This window comes from Nycticebus coucang, chromosome 2 (assembly GCF_027406575.1).
Source record: "Nycticebus coucang isolate mNycCou1 chromosome 2, mNycCou1.pri, whole genome shotgun sequence".
Taxonomy (NCBI): Eukaryota; Metazoa; Chordata; class Mammalia; order Primates; family Lorisidae; genus Nycticebus; species Nycticebus coucang.
Genome location: NC_069781.1, coordinates 79,750,626 through 79,773,303, shown reverse-complemented (window position 1 = coordinate 79,773,303; position 22,678 = coordinate 79,750,626). Strand labels below are relative to the sequence as shown.

Below are 22,678 nucleotides of genomic sequence, written 5' to 3'. Positions count from 1 at the left end.
CTGGTTCTGCCATTAATGGCACAATTTTGTACAAGTCAGTGAAGCTTTCTGCACCTTAGTTTCCTTGTCTATAAAATGACCATACAAGAATAAATCTCTCAGGATGTGGTTTTGAGGATTAAATAAACTAATAGATGTCAGACATCTAGGTCAACGCTGGGCACGTGTTAAGTGCTGTTTCATTACAGTATTTTTTTCCTATACCAACCATGCCTACCTTCATTTGCTTTGCTTTTCGTCAGAAGGACCCCAATGGGCCTGTCCGGGTCCTGCTGGCCCGCGTGCCTCGGCTGCCCCTTCGGCTCAGGGCTGGGACTGCGGGAGCGCAGATGCTCGCGGCTGGCGGCCACCGGGTACCGGGCGTCGTGCTGGCCTCTGCGGCTGTAGCCCGGGCTGTACGCCAGGTCGTAGTCTCGGTCGTAGTCCTGGCGATAGTCGCGGTCAACACTTCGGCCACGGCTGCGGTCCCGGTGCTGGGGTGGCCCAAAGTCATGGTCCAGGCCTCGCTCCAGGCTGCGACCACGGTTGCGGTCTCGGGCACGCTCGTAGTCTCGGGCATGCTCGTAATCCCGGTCCAGGCCCCGCTCCAGGCTGCGGCCACGGCTCCGGTCACGGCTGAGGCTGCGCTCCCGGCTCGGGGCCCGCTGGTGGGGACGCCCCCGCTCGGGGCTGTCCTCCCAGCTGCGGCTGCGCCCCCCGTGGCTGCTGGGCCGGCTCCTCTCGCTGTACCCACTGCGGAAACTTCTGCCGTCAAAGTCGTCCATCACCTCAAAAGCCCGGTCACTGTGAGTGAGCGGGGGACTGGCCTGCAGTGGGGCCAACTGCACCTTCCGGGGCCTCTTGACCACCTGTCATCAAAACAAACACAATGTGAACACAGGACAATCACAACTGAGTGTACGGAATGCAGTGAGGAGAGCCCTGGTTCTGGATTGAGCAAAACTGTGTCCCTGGCAACTCAGTAAGGTTCTAGTCAAGAAAACAGAAGGGCTGGAGGCACCTGTAGCTCAATGGTTAGTGTGCCAGCCACATGCACCAGGACTGGTGGGTTCAAATCCCCCGGGCCTGCTAAATAAACAAATGCAAAAATAACTGGGCATTGTAGTGGGCACCTGTAGTCCCAGCTACTTGGGAGGCTGAGGCAAGAGAATCACTTAAGCCCAAGAGTTTGAGGTTGCTGTGAGCTGTGAAGCCATAGCACAAGGTGACAGCTTGAGACTCTGTCTAAAAGAAAACCCAGAATGTGTGACATTCTATATATAACTGCCTAAAGGGGAGAGGGGATGAAGAGAAGTTGATTAATGCATAGGAATGTACAGCTGGATACAAGAAATACGACCTAGTGTTAGAAAGATCCATTGGGTGACTACAATGTACAACAATCTATTGTGTATTCTAAAATAGCTAGAAGAGAATAATTTGAATGTTTCTAGAATTAAAAAAGACAAATATTTAAGGTGATGAATATCTGAAGTATGCTGACTTTTTTTTTTTTTTAATTGAGACGGAGTCTCATTTTGTTACCCTCAGTAGAGTACTTGTGAAATCACAGCTCACAGCAACCTCAAATTCCTGGGCTCAGGCAATTCTCTTGCCTCTGCCTCCTGAGTAGCTGGGACTACAGGTGCCTGCCACAATGCCCAGCTATTTTTTTTTTTTTTTTGAGACAGAGCCTCAAGCTGCCGCCTAGGTTGAGTGCTATGGCATCACAGCTCACAGCAACCTCTAACTCTGGGCTTAATAGAGACTCCTGGCTCTGCCTCCCAACTAGGTGGGACTACAGGCACCCGCCACAACGCCTGGCTGTTTTTTGGTTGCAGCCATCATTGTTTCGCAGGACCGGGCTGGATTCGAATCTGCCAGCTCAAGTGTATGTGGCTGGCGCATTAGCAGCTTGAGCCACAGGCGCCAAGCCTTTTTTTTAAAGACAGTGTCTCATTATGTCGCCCTTGGTAGAGTGCCCTGGCATCATAGCTCACTGTAATCTAAAACTCCTGGGCTTAAGCGGTTCTCTTGCCTCAGCCTTCCGAGTAGCTGGGAACTACAGGTGCCCGCCACAACGCCTGGCTATTTTTTGGTTGCAGTTGTCATCGGTGTTTAGCAGGCCTGGGCTGGGCTTGAACCCACCACCTTTGGTGTATGTGGCAGGCACCCTACATTTTTTGTTTGTTTGTTTAGCAGGCCCGGGCCAGGTTTAAACCCACCAGCCCCAGAGTATGTGGCCAGCACCCTAATTACTGAGCTATGGGGCCCCCTGAAGTATGCTGATTTGATCTTTACAAATTATACGAATGTATCATATTACCACACACCCCCAAACTAGGTACGTCTATTAGGCATCAATTAAAAAGTTGTAAAAAAAATCAATCAATGCCATTAAAAAAGTGGGGGGCACAGGAGGGGCAGGGGAAAGAAGGACTCGATTATACAAACTAAAGAGACAACAATCAAATACAATGAGTGAATTTTGGATCCTGGATGGAGAAGAAAAAAGGTCTATCAGTGACATCTTTCGGCATGGCCTGGGCATCAGATGAAACTGTGGAGTTATTATTTTCTTATGTGGATGAATGTCCTTATTCTCAGGAGATGTGCACTGAAGAAAGCAGGATTGAACTGTCATGCGTGACTTTCCTTCAAATGGCTTACCAAAAATATATATGTTTATAAAATACATAGAGATCAAGTAAAGGTGGCCGAATACTAACACTTTCAAAGATATGTAAATGTTTATTACACTGATCTTTCAACTTTTCTGGAACAGTACACTTAAGAGAATTTTATTACAATTCTTGCTTTATGTGTCCACCTGCTCAGCTGGAGTGAATACTTCTTGCAGGACAGACTGGCCCCAGGGACTAGTGGCATCTGGCTTATAGTGATTCTCAGCCAGTATCTGCTGAATGAATGAGTGAATAAATGAATGCTACAGACTGCCACTGTCTTCTAAGAAACTTAGTCTATGAAGACAAAACCCATCTTGTTTGTGCCTTTTCAATTGAGTTTTTGAGCTGAAATTTTTTTTTCCTAAATTAACACTGTTTTACCAATGTTCTGAATTTAGCGAGTTCTCTTAAGGAATAATTGCCTAAGCTGGTTTCTAAGGCAAATTCACTCACATTAGAGAATCATGGGCCTCAGGAGGACTTGAGGAAAGACAGGGAGGATTACAAACACACATCTTCACACCCTCCAAAAGCTCTGAGGATCCAAAGCAGCAGCAGTTCCTTGGTTACGTAATTTTGTCAAATTCTTAAAAGCAAGTGGTAATTTTCTTCTGGGCATAAAGACAAAACATTATTGAGGCAAGCCGAAAGCAAACTTACAATAGCAGCGACCTTCCCGCTTTTTCTCAGCTGCTGAACTGCAAACGAATGAAGTACATCCTCCATGGAGGTGCCATTCACCATGACCACTCTGTCATTTTCTCTGTAAACAAGAAATACAAAGAGGTTGGTGAAACATTTCCAATCTATATATTTAGGAACAAATGGAAACAGCAAATCAATCTGAAATGCTGACTAAAGGGCTCAGTGTCTGATGGCTCCTAAGGCTCAGTCAGCTTGGTCTGAGTTCCTCTGAAGAAAGTTACTGGGAGCCTTCCAGCTCCATTCTGAGAGTGTCTAATGAAGAGTGTCCACCGATGGAAAGAGACGCCTGTTCTCCCCAAGCCACATGGTCACTCCAGGAAGCACTCGATGGTGACAACGTCTAGAAGGAATTTCTGTGATCAGTCCCCCAAAGCAGGTTTGCTACTTATGCTTTTTTGGAGGGAAAGAGGTCATGAGCTTAACTCAGATTCTTAAAGAAATTTTGAGGTTATAGAAATTTTGAGCCTATCACTTTGGCTCATCCCCAAAATTACTTTTAAATTTTACAGTGCTCCAAATGAAAGACTACTTACTTCAATAGGACCGTAGAGGCCTTAAATGGCAATAGAACCCAAACTTTTGAGCTATCTGACCAATGCAACCGCACAGCTAACTTTTGATTCTGTCCCCACCAGTTATTGCATGGGAATATGGCATGTGCCTATTAAAATGGCATTATCAGGGTAGGCATGGTGGCTCACACCTGTAATCCCAGCACTCTGGGAGGCTGAAGAGCATATACAGCTTGAGCTCAGGAGTTTGAGACCAGCCTGAGCAAGAGGGAGACCCCATCTTTAAAACTAGCCAAGCATTATGGCGGGCACCTGTAGTCCCAGCTACTCAGGAGGCTGAAGCAACAGAATTACTTGAGCCCAAGAGTTTGAGGTTGCTGTGAGCAATGACACCATAGCACTCTATTAAAGGCAACAAAGTGAAACTCTGTCTCAAAAGTAAATAAATAAAAATATAATAAAATAGCATTATCTCTTCAGGCAAGAATGCTGGCAATTGGAAACTTGTGTTTTCTTATAATAAATTTTCCTAATTTCCACATCCCTCTTACAAATAAGATGAGCAAGGCCAGGTGCTATGGCTCACACCTGTAATCCTAGCACTTGGGAGGCCGAGGTGAGTGGACTACCTGAGCTCTCGAGTTGGAGACCAGCCTAAGCAAAAGCAAGACCCTGTCTCTAAAAAATAGCTGGGCATTGTGGTGGGCGCCCATAATCCCCAGCTACTTGGGAGGCTGAGGCAAGAAAAATCGCTTGAACCCAAGAGTCTGTGGTTGCTGTGAGCTAAGATGCCACAGCACTCTACTAAGGGTTACCAAGTGAGACTGTCTAAAAAAAAAAAGATGAGCATTAAGCCACTGTTTCCTCATTAAATCCTTAAGGAATATAAATTAAAACAAATACAAACAGTGTTAGGCAAGCCTTGGACAAAGCATGCCAATTTAACTCCATATTCAGAAACGATTCCTAAATCTAGGAGTGATGTTTGTAACTATCTTCCTGTGAAAACAACTGCTCTCCTCTTGTCCCTCCAAAGTTGATATGTTCCCAAAGGTTTGGGGATTGTTCAAATACAGTGTGTTATGGCCTCATTTCCTCCTGGAAGACTTTTGAATGCTATATAAAAGGGTTTTGGTTAAACTTTAAAAAGTGCACACCCCCAACACCACCTGTCTGGGGTCAAGCAGTGGAGGTGGCAGGGCTGGAGGGTGAGGGAGGACACTCACTGAAGCAGCCCATCGGCAGGCCCTCCGGGGAGCACATCAGAGATGACAATCGACGTTTCTCCATTTTCAAAGTGGGGGTTATCTCTGCCTCCAGACACTGCAATTCCAAATCCTCTTTTGGAATCCTGCTCATTGGAATTAGGAGAGAAATTAAAAATCCTTCCATAAGTAGCTTTCAGGATTTATTACAAGCACTCAATAAAATAAAGGTCAAATCAATAACCAGAGACCATTCAGGAACAGATGGGCTTACAGAAACAAATGAGGAACAGAAGAAAGCGTAGTCATGGTCAACGGACAGGTTTATAAAGGGAAATTCCTTATCTAAAACAAACAGCCAGTGAAAGCTAAAAAAGATTTCGAGTACAGAGCGGAGTCATCACTAGAAGCTGTCAGGGATGAGAAATGATGTCTTCTGTCCAGAGAGGGATGTGCTGTTTGAAGCACCAGCTCTTTGTATCATGCTGGCCTGAGCTGGAAAGACTTCAGGAAAAACTGACTATGTGTTAAAATTCTATTTTTAAAGTATACCTTTAACTTCAAGTTAGATGAGCTAATGGTTTCATTTGAATATAGGGCAAAAAAGAAGTAAACGAATTTTCAGAATAAAATCTGAACACAAAATGAGTGTTGAGATCTTATGAGACAGCAAAGCATTAAACCTTTTCTACATGCATAGAAGATTGGAAATACAGATTTATTACATCCATGATTGGTCTAGTGAACCCAGTAATACATAATCCTAATTCATTTCAGTGTTTTAAAAAGCTAAGCCTCGTTTCATCCAGATGATATGGGTATCTGTGACTATATAATCAATCCTAAATCAGGATTTGAGTATGTAAAAATCTACTCAGAGAATAAAAGAAAAACTTTTCCCCAAAGGAAAAGTTCCCACGTGGGGCCCACTAGGCCAACTAATTATAAACAATGACAAACTCAAAACAGATTAGGTTGTTGGCTATTAATCACACGGCTTTGAATTTGGCAACAGAAAGCAGCAGCTCCATCCTCTGTACCAGTGGTTCTCAACCTTCCTAACGCCACCTAATGCCTCAACCCTTTAATACAGTGCCTCATGTTGTGGTGACCCCCAACCATAAAATTATTTTCACTGCTACTTCATAACTGTAATTTTGCTACTGTTATGAATTGTAACGTAAATATCTGATATGCGGGATGTATTTTCATTGTTACAAAGGAGCCGCAATCCACAGGTTGAGAACTGCTGCTCTACACCAAGCCTAAAAAGTTTCTCATCTCGGGCAGCACCTGTGGCTCCAAAGGAGTAGGGCGCTGGCCACACACACCGGAGATGGCGGGTTTGAACCCAGCCCCGGCCAGAAACTGCAAAAAAAAAGTTTCTTAGGTCTGCCAATCTGGGGATCCCTACCTCATGGAGAATATGAAATACTGGGGTAAAGGGCACCAGAGGAGTCAGAAAGATGATAAAGAGCTGAAAATGAAGACCCAAACAGGCAAAACCCATCAACTGAAAACAATCCATGATTACTGATCCAAAAATCTGAGCACCTGGGCACTAACCAGTGACTTTTTTTTTTTATCTGAATTAATTCAACAAACATTTAATTCAGGAGCCAGAATTTATAATCCCCCCTCTAGGAAGTAACAGAAAATAGAGGGATTCAGAGGAGGAGGAAGATCCCTGTGGGACCCAGGAAGATCACTGCCATGCTGACATGAGGGCAGCTTGATGGAAAAAGAACTCAGGATCATAAGTACAGTTCTAAACCCAGGTCAGCCTCACAAATGACTTACAGACTCCTGGCCCAGACTCTTGTTTAGAGTGGGGCTAACACCTGTCCTGACTACCTTGAACTTAGTTGTCAGAATAAAGAGGAAAGGGTGGTGCCCGTAGCTCAGTGGGTGGGGTGCTAGCCACATGCACCAAGGCTGGCGGGTTCGAGCCCAGGCCAGGCCAGCTATATAATGACAACTGTAATAAAAAAATAGCCGGGCACGGACGGCGCCTGTGGCTCAAAGGGGTAGGGCACCGGCCCCATATGCTGGAGGTGGTGAGTTCAAACCCAGCCCTGGCCAAAAACTGCCAAAACAAAAAAAAAATAGCTGGGCACTGTGGCTGATGCCTGTAGTCCCAGCTACTTGGGAGGCTGAGGCAAGAGAATTGCTTGAACAAAAGAGTTGGAGGTTGCTGTGAGCTGTGACGTCACAGCACCCTACCAAGGGTGACACAGTGAGACTCTGTCTAAAAAAAGAAAAAGAATAAAGAGGAAAAGAGCTAATAGGTATTTATTAAGCATCAATTACAAGCCAGATTCTATGGATTGGAAGCGGTGTATGTATTACCTCATTTAATCAAGAAGAATAACACCTGTAAAATGACTTTTTAAAAAAAGAACTAAAATATATTTACAAGTGGTGTTACTTCTACTTTCATTCGCTTTTGGGGGAGGACAGAAGGAACTAGAAAATTATAGTTCAATTAACTCAACCCCTGTTAATTTAATCAGGAGGACAGAGGGTAGAATCCAATCCCAAGTCAATCTTTTCAAATTTAGTTTGAACTAAAAAAATAAAAATAAAAATAAAAAACAAATTTAGTTTGAACTTCAAACTCACGGAAGGAGTTATGAGGTATATATATATAATTAAAATTACAGAAGTTGCAAAAGCTACCTCAACATCCTTCAACAGTGCTGGTTACTTTCAATCTTCTCTTTCTCTTCTATCATAATCTATTCCGTCTAGAGATAGGCGAGCACATGAAACAAGCTCTAAAATGTTCTATGTGATACAAAGCTTACCCCCAAAACACAATAGCACACAAATCTTTGTTAACAAGATAATTATTGCCAGATAGTACCTACAATGCACCATCCACCTCAAGGGAGAAAACCTGTGTGTGGGCAAAAATAAATAAGATCCATGATCTGCAAAACTAAGAACATGACTGTAGAATATACGAAATGTCAGAACTCACCTTTTGAAGGGTCACAGTGTACTGTTCCCATATCAGCTCTTCCATGCCTGGGGCCTGTTTTAAAAAAAGTAAAACCAACTTGATTAAAATCACAAACATACATTTTGATGCTAAATAAAATTATAAAGCTGGGCACGGTGGCTCATGCCTATTATCCTAGCACTTGGGTAGGTAGGAGCTGGTGGACTGCTTGAGCTCAGGAGTTCAAGAGCTGAATCTATCTGACAGGTTTTACACAGTTGGGGGTTGTCTGAGAAAAAAAGAAAGCGTACACATAGGTAATTAAGACTGTTTCCTTTTTTGTTTACCATAATTTAGAGTATCTGGCGATTATCATTTACCAATGGAGAGTCAATACTAAGGCCAGGCCTTAGGTGCAGAAAAATACCATACATTCTTGCCTAGCATTTCCAGCCCTGAGTGGTGGAATCCTGTATCAATAGTCCCAGCTACTCCAGAGGCTGAAGCAAGAGGATTGCTTGAGCCCAAGAGTTTGAGGTCGTTGTGAGCTCTGACATGACAGCACTCTACTCAGGGCAATGGAGAGAGACTCTGTCTCAAAAAATAAATACATATGTACATAAATAGAAATAAAATCATAGGCAGTGCTCGTAGCTCAGTGAGTAGGGTGCCAGCCACATACACCAAAGCTGGCAGGTTCAAACCCAGCCCAAGCCAGCTAAAACAACTATGACAACTACAACAAAAAAAGTAACCGGGGCTCAGTGCCTGTGGTTCAAGCGGCTAAGGCACCAGCCACATACACCTGAGCTGGCGGGTTCGAATCCAGCCCAAGCCCACCAAACAACAATGATAGCTGCAACCAAAAAACAGACGGGCGTTGTGGCGGGTGCCTGTAGTCCCAGCTACTTGGGAGATGGAGGCAGGAGACTCGCTTGAGCCCAGGAGTTTGAGGTTGCTGTCAGCTGTGATGCCACAGCACTCTACGGAGGGTGACATACTGAGACTGTCTCAATAAAATAAAAATTCAAAATGCCTTGATATAAAGTTCAGCTCACACTTTCCATATACCAGAAAGAGTTAATATTCCTTCATTATGCTACCTATTTTCAAACAGGCTCTCCTTCAATGAAATGACTAGAAATAAAACTAGAAAATTAATGAAATACACAGTGAGAGACCCTAAAAAGAATAAAATGTTAAGTGCTGAGCCCTTTTACTATTACCATTCCAAAACACTGTCATTGTAAAATTCCTTTAAAAAAATCTAGATTCACTAATTTGAAACTAGCAGATGAACAACCACATGAGAGGAAAAACAAATTCAAGAAGGGAGAAGAGGGAGCAAGGGGCTCAGTAAGCTTCCAAGTATTGGGTAAAATGTAGAAGTATAGCAGGTCAAGGACTCAACCACAGCTGGGACTTTACCTTAAAAACACAAACAATGTAGCCTAATTGCATGTATCCTATGTTAATCCAAAAATTTTAAAAATCTAGTTTCAAACAGATTTTTTTTTAACTGCTACCCCTTACTTCCCCTTATCAAGCAAGCTTTCTGTGTTTATATAAAAAATGTTCTTGTGCCTGTAGTCCCAGCTACTTGGGAGGCTGAGGCAAGAGAATCGCTTAAGCCCAAGAGTTTGAGGTTGCTGTGAGCTGTGATGCTACAGCACTCTACTGAGGGCAACACACACACACACAAAATGTCCTTGGCTGTATCATAGGGTGTAAACTGGGTTATCTGTGGGATCTTTGGGCTTTTTCTCCATCAGTATCGCTGGGTATGAAAGATGAAAATGCCTTCATAAATAGACTGGGACTTCCATTTCTGACAATATTCCAGAACAGATATCTAGAAACAGTATTATTTTAAAAACAATACAATCCATTAAATGCAGGCTGCTTTGAGAAGGCTAGAAATGCCAAGAAAGCTCAAACCACAGACAAGTCAGTAACAAAACAGGCACTTAAACAACAGGCTGAGGCTCCGAACAGGGTGGGAGATCAGATCCAAGTGGATTTATTAGGAAAGAAAATACCACCACACAGAGAAAGCAGGGACACTTGCCTGTCCCATCCTTGGCTGTAGATAGAGTGGAAATAACTAAAATAGCTCCCTGGAGAAATCCGACCACCAGCCCTACACTCACATGGATTTGAGACTGAAATTAGTATCGTGGATGTGACCACACTCCCCTACAACACTCTCAGTCACCGAGGTCCCGCACTGCACTGCCACATGTGAACACTCTGCAAGGCACACACTCAACACCGCCTGCCACGGACCCCAGACAGTGTGTCTGGAAAACGAGTTCACAATCTAACATATACAAGTCAGGGTGAGAGTTAAAAGTAACATAAACTGAAGGATCAAAGACTAGAAAAATCGGTGTCACAGACAAAAAAGAATACGCATAATATGTGTCAAAATTAAAAGGGGTTATTGAGTCTGATGAAATAACAAGAGACCATCGAAAATGACTCAATCTGAAAAAGCATCAAATATAATTTTTATAAGTAAAAAAAACATAATTGAAGTTGTATGAACAATGGATTCCACCACATACCACACACACAGCTGAAAACAACGAATTCAAAGACAAATGTGAAGAAATTATCTGGTGTGTGTCATAAGGGATCTTTCCTCGCCTTTTTGACACTAGGGACTAGTTTCATGGACAATAATATTTCGGGGGGAGGGGGGATGGAGGAGAAGGGTGGCGTGGGGAATGGGGGAGGAGCAGCCAAGGCTTTGGGGGGGACAGAACTGACAGGAGGCAGAGGTGAGGGAGGGCGAGGAGGAAAGAGAAAAGAAGGAGACCGTACTTAAAACTGTATCCTTACCAGAGTTAAAACAGTATCTGTGGATTGAGAGAGCAGAAAAAATTTTTTAAAAAACTAGAATAAAGGGAGGTGCCTGTGGCTCAAAGGAGTAGGGTGCCGGCCCCATATGCCAAGGTGGCCGGTTCAAACCCAGCCCTGGCCAAAAACTGCAAAAAAAAAAAAAAGGAGAATAATCCCAGAAGGCCTAAAAATGCCAGTGTGAGTAAACCTAAATGCACAGACTATATGCAACTATAATAATACTAATGTATAATCTGTCAGAGTTAAAAATAAGATAGAACCAACGTGCTGAGCATAGGACCAGGATAAAATTACTAATTAATTTTGAACTTCATTAAGTTAAATCTATATATTCAGTTTTCTAGGGTAACTACTAAGGGAATAATTTGAGCACATAAGTTTCAAAAGAGCAAAGGAGAAAAATAAAATGAAAAAAAAAAATAATAATCCAAAGGAAGGTAAAGGACAAGTAGAAATAACAGGGCAAATATAAAACATAAACTATGACTGTAGAAGAGAATATCGAAGAATATAGACAAGTAATCATAATAAGTGCTAGAAAACCAGACTGTCAGACTGAATTAAAAACAAGAAGATCCAGCTATGTCTTTTAATAAAGCATACTAAAAACATAAGAATGCAAAGTAATTTAAGTATATAAATAAAAGGCTTTGCTGAATTTATATAACAAATTAAAATAATTTAAGAAAAACTATCCAGTTGTTCTACATTAAAAAAAAATTTTTTTTTTTTTTTTAAACAGAGACTTAAGCTGTCACCCTGGGTAGAATGCTGTGGCGTCACAGCTCACAGCAACCTCAAACTCTTGAGCTTAAGCAATTCTCTCGCTTCAGTCTCCCAAGTAACTGGAACTACAGGCGCCCACCACAACACCCGGCTGTTTTTTGGTTGTAGTTGTCATTGTTGTTTGGCAGGCCCGGACTGGAGTCGAACCCACCAGCTTTGGTGTATATGGCTGGCGCCCTAGTCACTGAACTACAGGTGCTGAACCCATTAAAAAAAATTTTATAAATCAAATCTGCCATTCCTGCACTGATACTAATAAAAGAGAGAGATAAGAATTGAAAAATATTCAGATAATAATGTTTTCCCTACTTAACAAACTCTTAGGCTTGGGCAAAGGCTGCTAAGTGCAAAAGGCAATTGTATCAACTAATAATATATTGGAGCAGATAATTTATTCCTTTTGATTAAAAAGGGTCAAGCAGAAGCAATTTTGTTTGTATAGAAGGAAATAAACTACCTTACTCTTGAGTAGCTATAACTGATTACATGTACAAAGAGACATTTGTAATCCTTAAGCTACCCCTCCCTTCACGTACTCATTTGTAATATTATCTATGTCTAAAATACCATTTTCCAACATGCAACAGTATAATGTTTTCCAAGGGTTTAATAAAGTTTCATATCTTCTAAGAAGTTTTCTTTTTCTTTTTTTGAGACAGAGTCTCACTATGTCGCCCTGCGTGGAGTGCCATGGCGTCACAGCTCACGGCAACATCAAACTCTTGGGCTTAAGCAATTCTCTTGCCTCAGCCTCCCAAGTAGCTAAGACTACAGGCACCCAGCACAATGCGGGGATATTTTTTGTTACAGTTATTGTTTAACTGGCCTAGGCAGGGCTTGAACCCGCATGTGGCTGGCATTGTAACCACTGTGCTAAGGGTGTCAAGCCTTAAAAAGTTTTCTTAAAGGAAATTAGAATGCACAAACCCAATGGAACTCCCGTAGTTAATCCAACTGGTCACCTGTCTTTTTCCATAGTATACTTTCCTAACTCCTTGCCACCTTCAGGTTTAGATGTGGCCTTAGTAATACCAAGCCATTACCACCTAGAAATGACCTTTCACGCACATGTGCTTTCCTAAGAGGATTACTTGAACCCAGGAGTTGAGGATGCTGTGAGCTATGATGCCACAGCACTCTATCTACCCAGGGCCACAGAGTTAAGACACTGTCTTAAAAAAAAAAAAAACCCAAACTATTAAGTTTCCAAAAAATATGACAGAATATTTTTATGAGTACGTTACTTTTAAAATACATTTTTATTTTAAATATAAAAACTGCAAACTCTCTTTAAAAAGTTTTGGATTTGAAGTTTTGTTTAATCATTTAGTCAAATGAGTTGCTACAAAATTTTATTTTTAAAATGTTGCTCAATTAGAATGAATCTGACTTTTGAAATTCACAGTCCTTCCCTAATTCACACATTAAGTATTTCTGTGCTGTCTGCAAAGGAGATTTGAATTAAATTTGTCAAAGAGGATCAATCTCCTACCATTATCACCACCAACAGGGATGAATCAAATTTATAATCAAGCAGGTCTTGCTTTAACTTTCCCAGTGCTCAGCTACTTGATACTAAATTGATCAGACTAAGAGGTTGTTTCTTACCTGTGGTTAACAGGTAGACATTACCATTAACTACACTTAAACATAAGGTTAAAAGAATATATTTTGTGCTAAACTAAGTGGTAAATACAAAATCTTGAGGTGGGGAAATTGAAATAAAAATAAGTTTTAATAGCTCCTTTGAACATTAAAAATACACCGTAAACTATGTGTATTTAGCCCATAGAACCGGGACCTTTTGCAAAAGTCTCACAGAAAACACTTCATTCATTCAATCACTCATTCATTCAAAAATATTTATTCATAGTACATTTATCCACTGTGTACCAAGCATGTGGTTTGTGGCACTTGGGATACATGGGTGAATGTATCCCATACAAAGGTGAAGTTTACATAGAACTAACCGTGAGTGGATCCAAAATACAAACCAATGCATGTCCTCCTGGCCTCATTCATACATTATCTTTCCAGAAACACAAAGCACTCTGCATAATTATTCTTATTCCTCAGCTCTAGGGTATCCCTGGGGACTGGCTGCCAGTGTGCAGCAGCTTAGCTGAGAGCTGAGCTCGCGCCATTCAAACCGGGCCAGCAGGCTCTGACCCCACCCGGGCCGTGCTCAGCTGTGCTCCTCCAACTTGCTATCCATACTTGACCTTTCCTGCATGAATGTCAGCATCTGAGGAGCTGGACATGCAGGGCCACAAGAAGAGGACACGTATATTAGAGTTAAAGGTAATAATTCTCACAACCCAGTGACTCCTCTCCCAGGCCAAGGCATAAAAGAAATGTGCAAATCTGTACATAAGCACACATGTATATTGTTCACATCAGCAACGTTCTTAACAGCCATAACCTGGAAAAAAACCCACATAACTGGCAAGAGCAGATTTGAAAAATAAATCGTGATATATTATTAAAATACAACGTTGCACTGCACCAAAAACCACCATCACATCACCACAACCTGAACGCATCTCAGGCATATAGTAAGTGAAAAATATTCCGGAAGAATTTGTACACTGTGCTATTTTCATGTAGTCCAAAAAGCAAACAAAGTTTCACAACATGAATATATTTAACATTACTGATGGTACACTTAAGGTGATGGCACATTTCATGTTATGTGTTTTTACTACAGTAAAAAAAATACAACAACAAAACTAGCCTTTTATTTAGGGATGCACTTGTGTGCACGTGTGCGTGTGCGTGCACAGGGAAAAACTACAAAGAAAGGGCGGCGCCTATGGCTTAGTGAGTAGGGCGCCAGTCCCATATACTGAGGGTGGTGGGTTCAAACCCGGCCCCGCCCAAAGTGCAACAACAACCAAAAATAAATAATAAAAAAAAAATTAAAATGTTTAAAAAAAAAAACTACAAAGAAAGAGCAAAACAATAAAAAACACAAAACTCAGCATAAAGTGACCTGGGAAGGAGGTAGTGTGGGGTCAGGGAGGGTCTGTGTTAATGTGTGATGGGCTCACAGTATTAATTATTATGATTCGGATACTTAATTCTTTTATGGGTACCAAATAGGTAATAAATGCAATGAATAGGGACGTGAGTGGGTGAACACTGAGCTTAATGCTGATTCCTGGTGAAGGACCCAATACTGACCCACACAGAATAGTACAGGTATACCTAATACCAAATTTTTAACACGCTCTGATTTTGCGTAAGTGAAAAGAGAGTGTAGTAATTCTGAGTGGAGCCAGAGCAAGATCAGAGGGGGTACCAGTAATTTGAGAGGCGCAAAGGAGACAGAGAAGGGCACAGGAAGCAGGTGGGGTCCAGATGCAGGTCAGGTCTGGGAGCAGAGGGTGCGGACAACCCCAAGGCTCCTTTTCAACCCAAGCACCAACTCACTCACCAGGAGGACCCTCGATGCGATTTCGATTTCGTCATTTGTCCTTATCACTTTCACCTTTCATGTAAGTAGTGTTAATGACAACCCCCTCCATATGCTAACAAGTCATTCCTAGATCCAGTGGAAAGTGAGCTCATCTTTCCACCGTAAATAAGAAACTTGGTGTTAACAGGAAGGTATTGGTGGGATAAGTCTAGGGAAAATAGTTACTTAAAATTTTTTTAATCATCTACTTTTAATAAAACTTCTTTCCTTTAAGAAACCTTGGCCAAATACATAAAAATCCTACATACTTTAGATAAAGAACATAGAAACATGTTAAAAAACCAGCCACAAAGCAGATATCAACATCTTCACGTTCAACAGACAACTTGCTTCCCAGTGTCAGAGGTTGCAGCTAAAACCAAAGATTAATCAAAAACGCCTGCAGGTTGCATACTAAATAAAAGTGCCAAGTCATACATGTTGCAGTACTGCATAAGCTCAAACTATAAAAGGAAAAAAAGAACATCTGAACCTTTTTTTCCTATAATTTTGAAACCTAGACAAAAAAACACGGATTGCTGCAGAAGAAGAAAGCAAAAAGTTTTGTTCCAAAACAAGAAATTCTCAAACACAAACATACAAAGCAGTATGTTAAACTCTATGGAGGAATCAAAACCACGCTTGCTTGCGGATTCCCAACTCAGGAAAAACATCAGCCTTTGATCTACAAATCCGGCAAGAGGCTATCGGTCTCCCCACAGGTTTGCTAAACAGAAGACAAGAATTTTAAAAACCCACCACTGACCACAATCTACAACCTCACAATTTGCTGCAGAAAGCTGCCAGAAACACAAATAAATCTGAGGATAAAGGAGTCACTGTGAGGGGGGTTTTGCTCCCCCTCCCTTTCCGCAAAGAAAGGATGGAAAAGGAAAGGAGGGAAAGCTTGCAGAGGACTCACATGGCTTTTCCATCTCCCCAACTTTGTAACAGCCTGGATCCACATCCTGTGGAGGGCCTGAGCAGTCTTCATGGCCTCTGGAGATCACTGGGCCAGGCAGGCTACCGCCTACATCCCCGGCTGCTCACCCATTTCCATCACTCCACGTGGTTACGTAAGGCGGATACAATAGTGGCCCACATTCCCAGCAAACCCTGTTGTCATCTTGCACAGTGACACATCCATACAGCAGAGACGCCAAACGCTTTGAAAAGCACCACTTGTAAGGAGAAAAAGAAAGCAGTCTGGGTCTGCACCACCACCACATTAGCTTTCTCTCCTCCCTCTCTCCCTTCCCAGGGAACTAACTAGAGCATCAGCTATTTCTTTCAGGCGAATCAAATGATTCAGTATCTAAGTAGAGATTATTAAGTCAACGGGACATTTCAGGGCAATACTATGGAAAAGGAGATTTAGAAAAGTATTTATTTATACAATATAGACCTTCACACACACACGCCATATAAGCCGGATGGAAATGAATTGGCAATGTTTCAGGCCAACTGAATGGCTAATGTTACAGAGAAATGAAAAGGCATGAAGAGAAAATGTTTCACATCCTTGAAGATAACCAGGGGAAGATAAGACTTGGGCAGTTGGCAAGGCTCAGAGCCAACTCAGGGACAGAGTGCTTGCTCAGCACAGTTCTCTCTACTTTACAACCTTTCTATAAACTTAGCAGATAAAAGAATAACAAAGAGTCCTGCATCTGTTTTTTTGTCTTTACCACTAGGGAAGGGGCTTGAAGAAGCAAATTTAAGTTTCTGACCATCTGATAAAGATTTTGTGGGATATCTGGGGCTAGATACCCGGGGTTGGGATTTCAAAAGCCTGGTGTTGGGGAGCCCCTGGTCTTTCTTGCTACCATAGTGCACACTACTTACTTAAGGGTTGGGCTGAGAAGTTTGCAAATGTAGAGTGTGTTATCTGATTTGAGATTGAGATGTATATACATTTGAATCACGAATGAGGACCATATAGGAAACAGAAGAGGCAAGAAAGTGAGTTTTGATCAAAAATCACATTATAACAAAGATATTTGTACCCGAACATTTATTGCAGCCCAATTCATAATTGCTAAGTCATGGAAGAAGCCCAAATGCCCACAATCCACGAATGGATTAATAAATTGTGGTATATGTACACCATGGAATATCATGCAGCCTTAAAGAAAGATGGAGACTTTGCCTCTGTCATGTTCACATGGATGGAGCTGGAACATATTCTTCTTAGCAAAGTATCTCAAGAATGGAAGAAAAAGTATCCAATGTACTCAGCCCTACTATGAAACTAATTTATAGCTTTCATATGAAAGCTGTGATGCCACAGCACTCTACCGAGGGCAGGACAACATAGTGACAACAACTCTCGTCTCAAAAAAAAAAAAACAAAAAATCCCCAAACCATCTTGCCTCAGAGGGTCAAGGTCAGCAAGAATAAGGCAACCTTTAAGAAGTGTTCATGCCAGTGCTGAATGGGCTCTTGAAACTGCTCGCGTGCTTTCCTAGGATGCGATAAGAACAAGTTTTCAGTACAGTTCTTCATTAAGTGTTTAACAGCTAACCAGGATGGAAAATGAATGTCATTTTTTTGTTTGAAATTTCACACTGGAGAGGGCAGGGGGTACAAAGGAGGACCTGTGGGAGCTGAGCAGGCACCCTCCACACCAGGCAGGCTCCTCCCAGGGGCTGGCTCACAGGGTCCTGGGAGTAGAGAACAGAGAGAACCCGGGCAGCTGGGGCCAGCTCACTCCTTCACTCTGACAGTACTGCCTGAGCTTACCATGATGTTTGTTTTTTTTTTTTTGAGACACAGTGTCACTTTCTTACCACGGTAGAGTACCGCAACCTCAAACTCTTGGGCTAAGCAATTCTCTTGCCTCAGCTCCCAAGGCACCTGCCACCATGGCCGGCTATTTTTAGAGACGGTGTCTTGCTCTGGCTCAGGCTGGTCTCCAACCCATGAGCTTAGGCAATCTACCCACCTAGGCCTCCCAGAGTGCTAGGGTATAGGCATGAGCCACCATGCCTGGCCAAATACTGCCCAGAAGTCACAGGCAGAATTTAGTTCTGGATCTTTTTACATGCTTTCCAGAAGTCAGTTTCTGGCAATACTAATTCCTTTCTTTTTAATTGTGCTAAAAAAGACACACAATTTACCATCTTGACCATCTCTGAGTACAGGCAACCTTCAAACAACATGGGCTTGAACTGCGTAAGTCCACTTACAAATGAATGTCTTCTTTTTAATAAAAGCTACACTGAGTTTGCCTGCCTCGCCTGCCTCTGCCACCCCCAAGACAGCAAGATCAGGCCCTCTTTTCCCTCCTCCTCAGCCTACTCAACATAAAGACGCCCAGGACGAAGACCTTCATGATGATCCACTTCCACTTCATGAACAGAGATGTATTTTCTGTTCCTTATTTTCTTCACACTTTCTTTTTCCTAACTTATTATAACAATACAGTATATAATACATATAACATACACAAATGTGTTAACTGTTTATGCTACTGATAAGGCTTTTGGTCAACAGCAGGCTATTAGTTATATTTTTAGGGAAGTCAAAAGTTACACATGGCTCACGCCCGTAATCCTAGCACTCTGGGAGGCTGAGGTGGGTGGATTGCCTGAGCTCAGGAGTTCAAGACCAGCCTGAGCCAGAGCGAGATTCTGGTAACTAAAAATAGCCAGGCATTGTGGAAGGTGCCTGTAGTCCCAACTACTTGGCAAGAGGACCACTTGAGCCCAAGAGTTTGAGGTTGCTGTGAGCTATGACAGCCTCTAGGAGATGCTTACATCAAAAGGGCACCACCGTCAGGAATGAGATTAGTGCCTTTACAGAGGGCTGGGGGGAAGGGGGGCACACTTTGCCAGCCCACCTCTTCCTCCATGTGAGAATGAAGCAACAGGCGCCATCTTGGAGGCAGAGAACAGGCCTCCCCAGACACCAGATCTGCTCTTCTAGGCAAATAAATGCCTTGTTTTTTATAAATTACCCAGTTCCAAGTATTTTGTTACAGGAGCAGGAAGAGATATTCACATGTCACGTAACTAATCTTCAGAACTCTCTTCACCTTGCAAAACTGTAACTATACCCATTAAACAACTCCCCTCCCCACCATTTTCTGACAATCACCCTTCTACTTTTCTCTTCTATGAATCTGACTACGTTAGATACGTCACATACATAAAACATATATGTCTTTGTGTTTTGCTTACTTCATGTAGCATGTCCTCAAGGTTCACCCACATTGAAACATGTATCAGAAGTTCCTTCCTTTGTAAGGCTAAATAATTTCCCCCTATATGTACATGACATGTTTTATTTATCTGCTCACCCATCAATGGATACTTGGGCTATTGTGAAAAATGCTATCATGGGCATGGAAATGCAAAAATGCCATCACTAATTCTTTTTTTTTTTTTTTTTTTTTTGGAGACAGAGTCTCACTATGTTGCCCTGGCTGGGTAGAATGCCGTGGCATCACAACTCACAGCAACCTCAAACTCTTGGGCTTAAGTGATTCTCTTGCCTTAGCCTCCCAAGTAGCTGGGACTACAGGCACCTGCCACAATGCCCAGCTATTTTTTTGTTAGCTATTTTTTTGTTACAGTTGTCATCGTTGTTGAGCAGGCCTGGGCTGGGTTTGAACCCATCAGCCCTGGTGTATGTAGCTGGCACCCTAGCCACTGAGCTACTGGTGCCAAGCCAGCCATCACTAATTCTTCACTCATTCATTCAACATATATTTACCAAGGACAATGTGCTCTGATCCTCAATTTGTAAGGATCAAATAAAGAGCAAACATAACAGCACTGTCCTCAGGAAGTGCCATGGAGCCAGCACCTGATCTGGACAAGTGGGCCAGGGAAGGTTTCCATGAGCAAGAGACAGAGATGTGTCTGAAAGAACAAAGAGGACTGGGGATTAGGGGAAATGTTTGTTCAGGGCCCAAAGAACAGCACAGGGAAATGGGAAACAACCTTGACAAAGAAAGGGGGCAGGGGACAGCACAGAATGGCCATGGAAAAACAGGAGAACCACTGCAACCTGTTCAGACAGCACCTGTTCCACCAGTGGCACTGAAGGACATTCTGGTGACCAGCAGTCCCAGTGAGACCTCACAAGTTTTAAGCGTATGCCTTCTCAAAGATTCCTAACTTTCACAGTCCCCTAAGGCAGTCACACAGTCCCTGGGAAAGTGGGATGTGTCAACAAGTAATTACAAGTCGGTGACTCGCTCCACAAATATCCCCTGTGTACCTACAACACATCAACACTGCTGTGGATGGTGGGGGATACAAGCCAAGGTCCATTCCTCATGGGGAGGATTCCAACAGAGCAAAGGAATAATAAACAAGTCAATATTTACTGTCATTTCAGGTGGCAGTAAGTGTCATGGGATGCGAGCTCGGAAAGAATTCATTGTAAGAAAATCCAGACATCCAGACATCTTTCCAGATTGCTGAGGGTAAAGGCCCAGAGGCGAGAAACAAGCTTAGTGTGTTTATGAAAGAAAAAAGGCCATATGGGTGGGGCTGGGTGAGTGAGGAGGTCGTAGCAAGTACACAAAATGTGGAGCTGATGGGAGGCCTGGGGTGGCGGGAGGTGTGTGCCAGCCGCGGGGAGGCTCCCACCCCCACGTGGGCTCTATGTGAGCTGAAGGCTACATGACAACTGACAGTCAGGTGGGTGGACATCCTGTGTACAGGGAACAGCGTGTTCAGAGACAGGAGGGAAAACCTGCAAGCTGTGTTCAAGACACCGTGAGTTCTCAGTGTGGCAGGGTAGTGAACTGCTCAATACAACGTAACACATACAGGACTCTACATTCTCAGCCTGGACAGACATGTGGAAATGCCTTAGTCTATAGCTTGGGAGCCTTAAAACACATACCCTGGAGATGGGAGACAAGATGGCTATGAGAACTGGAAAGGAAGTTATTGACATGAACATTCAGCTGGGTACCACACTGAGGGCTCATTATAAAACTTTTTACTGAATGCCCACAACCCCATCAGTTGCCTGAGCCTGGCCCCATCTTGCAAACTGAGAAGCTGAGGCCAGAGACTATACTGCTCCCGCTGTCAGAGACGGGACCTGAAGCCGGTACCTGACTCCATCCGATTCCTTTTCTACAGGCAGAATGAGATCTGTGCTTTTCCACACACAGCCTAGGTAGACCAAGTTTAAAAAAAAAAAAAAAAAAGAAACGGCTGGGCGCCTATAGCACAGTGGTTATGGTGCCAGCCACATAACAGAAGCTGGCAGGTTCAAACCCAGCCCGGGCCAGATAAACAACAACGACAACTGTAACAAAAAATAGCCAGGCGTTGTGGGGGTGCCTGTAGTCCCAGTTACTTGGGAGGCTGAGACAAGAGAATCATTTAAGCCCAAGAATTTGAAGTTGCTATGAGCTGTGATGCCACAGCACTCTACCGAAGGTGACATAGTGAGACTCTGTCTCCAAAAAAAAAAAAAAAAAAGAAAGAAAGAAAAAGAAAAAAAAAGATACATCTAGAAGTTTGAACAGTAGTTTCTGATAGGTCATCAGAACTAATACAACTCTATCCTGAAGAGTAGCTAAGTTACTGAGTTTTGTTTGTTTTTTTTTGTTTTTTGTAGAGACAGAGTCTCACTTTATGGCCCTCGGTAGAGTGCCATGGCATCACACAGCTCACAGCAACCTCCAACTCCTGGGCTTAAGCGATTCTCTTGCCTCAGCCTCCCGAGTAGCTGGGACTACAGGCGCCCGCCACAACACCCGGCTATTTTTTTTTTTGGTTGCAGTTCAGCCAGGGCTGGGTATATGGGGCGCCACCCTCGGTATATGGGGCCGGCGCCCTACCGACTGAGCCACAGGCGCCACCCAAGTTTTGTTTTCTTTTTAAAGCCACATTACCTTTTACTTATCTTAGATAAAACATCTGCATACATTTAAATAAATAACGAAGAATTAGGAGAGGGCCCAGCGCAGTGGATCACACCCATAATCCCAGCACTCTGGAAGGCTGAGGCACATCCTCATACACACATATACAATCTATATATTTTAAAAGCTGCAAAGAATATATAACAAAAACTTCACAATAATTATCCTTGAATGGATACATGATAAATAGTATTTATTTTCTTCTCTGTGTTTTCTGTACTTTCTAAATTTTCTATAATAAACATGCAGTACTTTCATAATTAAGAAAAATACATTTCTTTTCTTTTAAAGCGAGGCCTTTCTCAGTTGATTGCCCAAATGTGATAAAGACATATACTTAGGGCCTGGGTGTGGTATCTCACACCTGTAACCCTATCACTCTGGGAGGGCGAGACTAGTAAATCGAAGACCAGCCTGAGTAAGAGCAAGACGCGGTCTCCGCTAAAAATAAAAAAATACTAGCTGGGCATTGTGGTGAAACTCTCTAGTCCTAGCTACTTGGGAGACTGAGGCAAAAGGACTGCTCAAACCCAAGACTTTGAGGTTGCTATGAGCTATGACGCCAGGCACTCTACCCAGGGCAACAGAGTGAGACTGTCTCAAAAAAAAAAAAAGGGGCGGCACCTGTGGCTCAAAGGAGTA

The 22,678-nt window shown here is 42.9% G+C and overlaps 1 protein-coding gene across 7 annotated transcripts in view; it reads right to left on the bottom strand.

Annotated features, from left to right (window-relative positions):
* Positions 1–22,678, bottom strand: part of TJP2 (tight junction protein 2) — a 151,171-nt gene that overhangs the window by 37,686 nt on the left and 90,807 nt on the right. For 5 of the 7 annotated variants that reach the window (XM_053574590.1, XM_053574625.1, XM_053574581.1 and 2 more), the window contains 4 exons: positions 8,072–8,125; positions 5,110–5,234; positions 3,327–3,429; positions 218–848 (listed from right to left, as the gene is read on the bottom strand). In XM_053574590.1, coding sequence (XP_053430565.1) covers positions 218–848; positions 3,327–3,429; positions 5,110–5,234; positions 8,072–8,116 — 904 coding nt within the window. In that variant the 5' untranslated portion in view covers positions 8,117–8,125. Of the gene's footprint in view, positions 1–217; positions 849–3,326; positions 3,430–5,109; positions 5,235–8,071; positions 8,126–16,062; positions 16,497–22,678 lie in introns of those variants that run through there. The other 2 variants (XM_053574572.1, XM_053574609.1) reach the window with 1 other exon arrangement.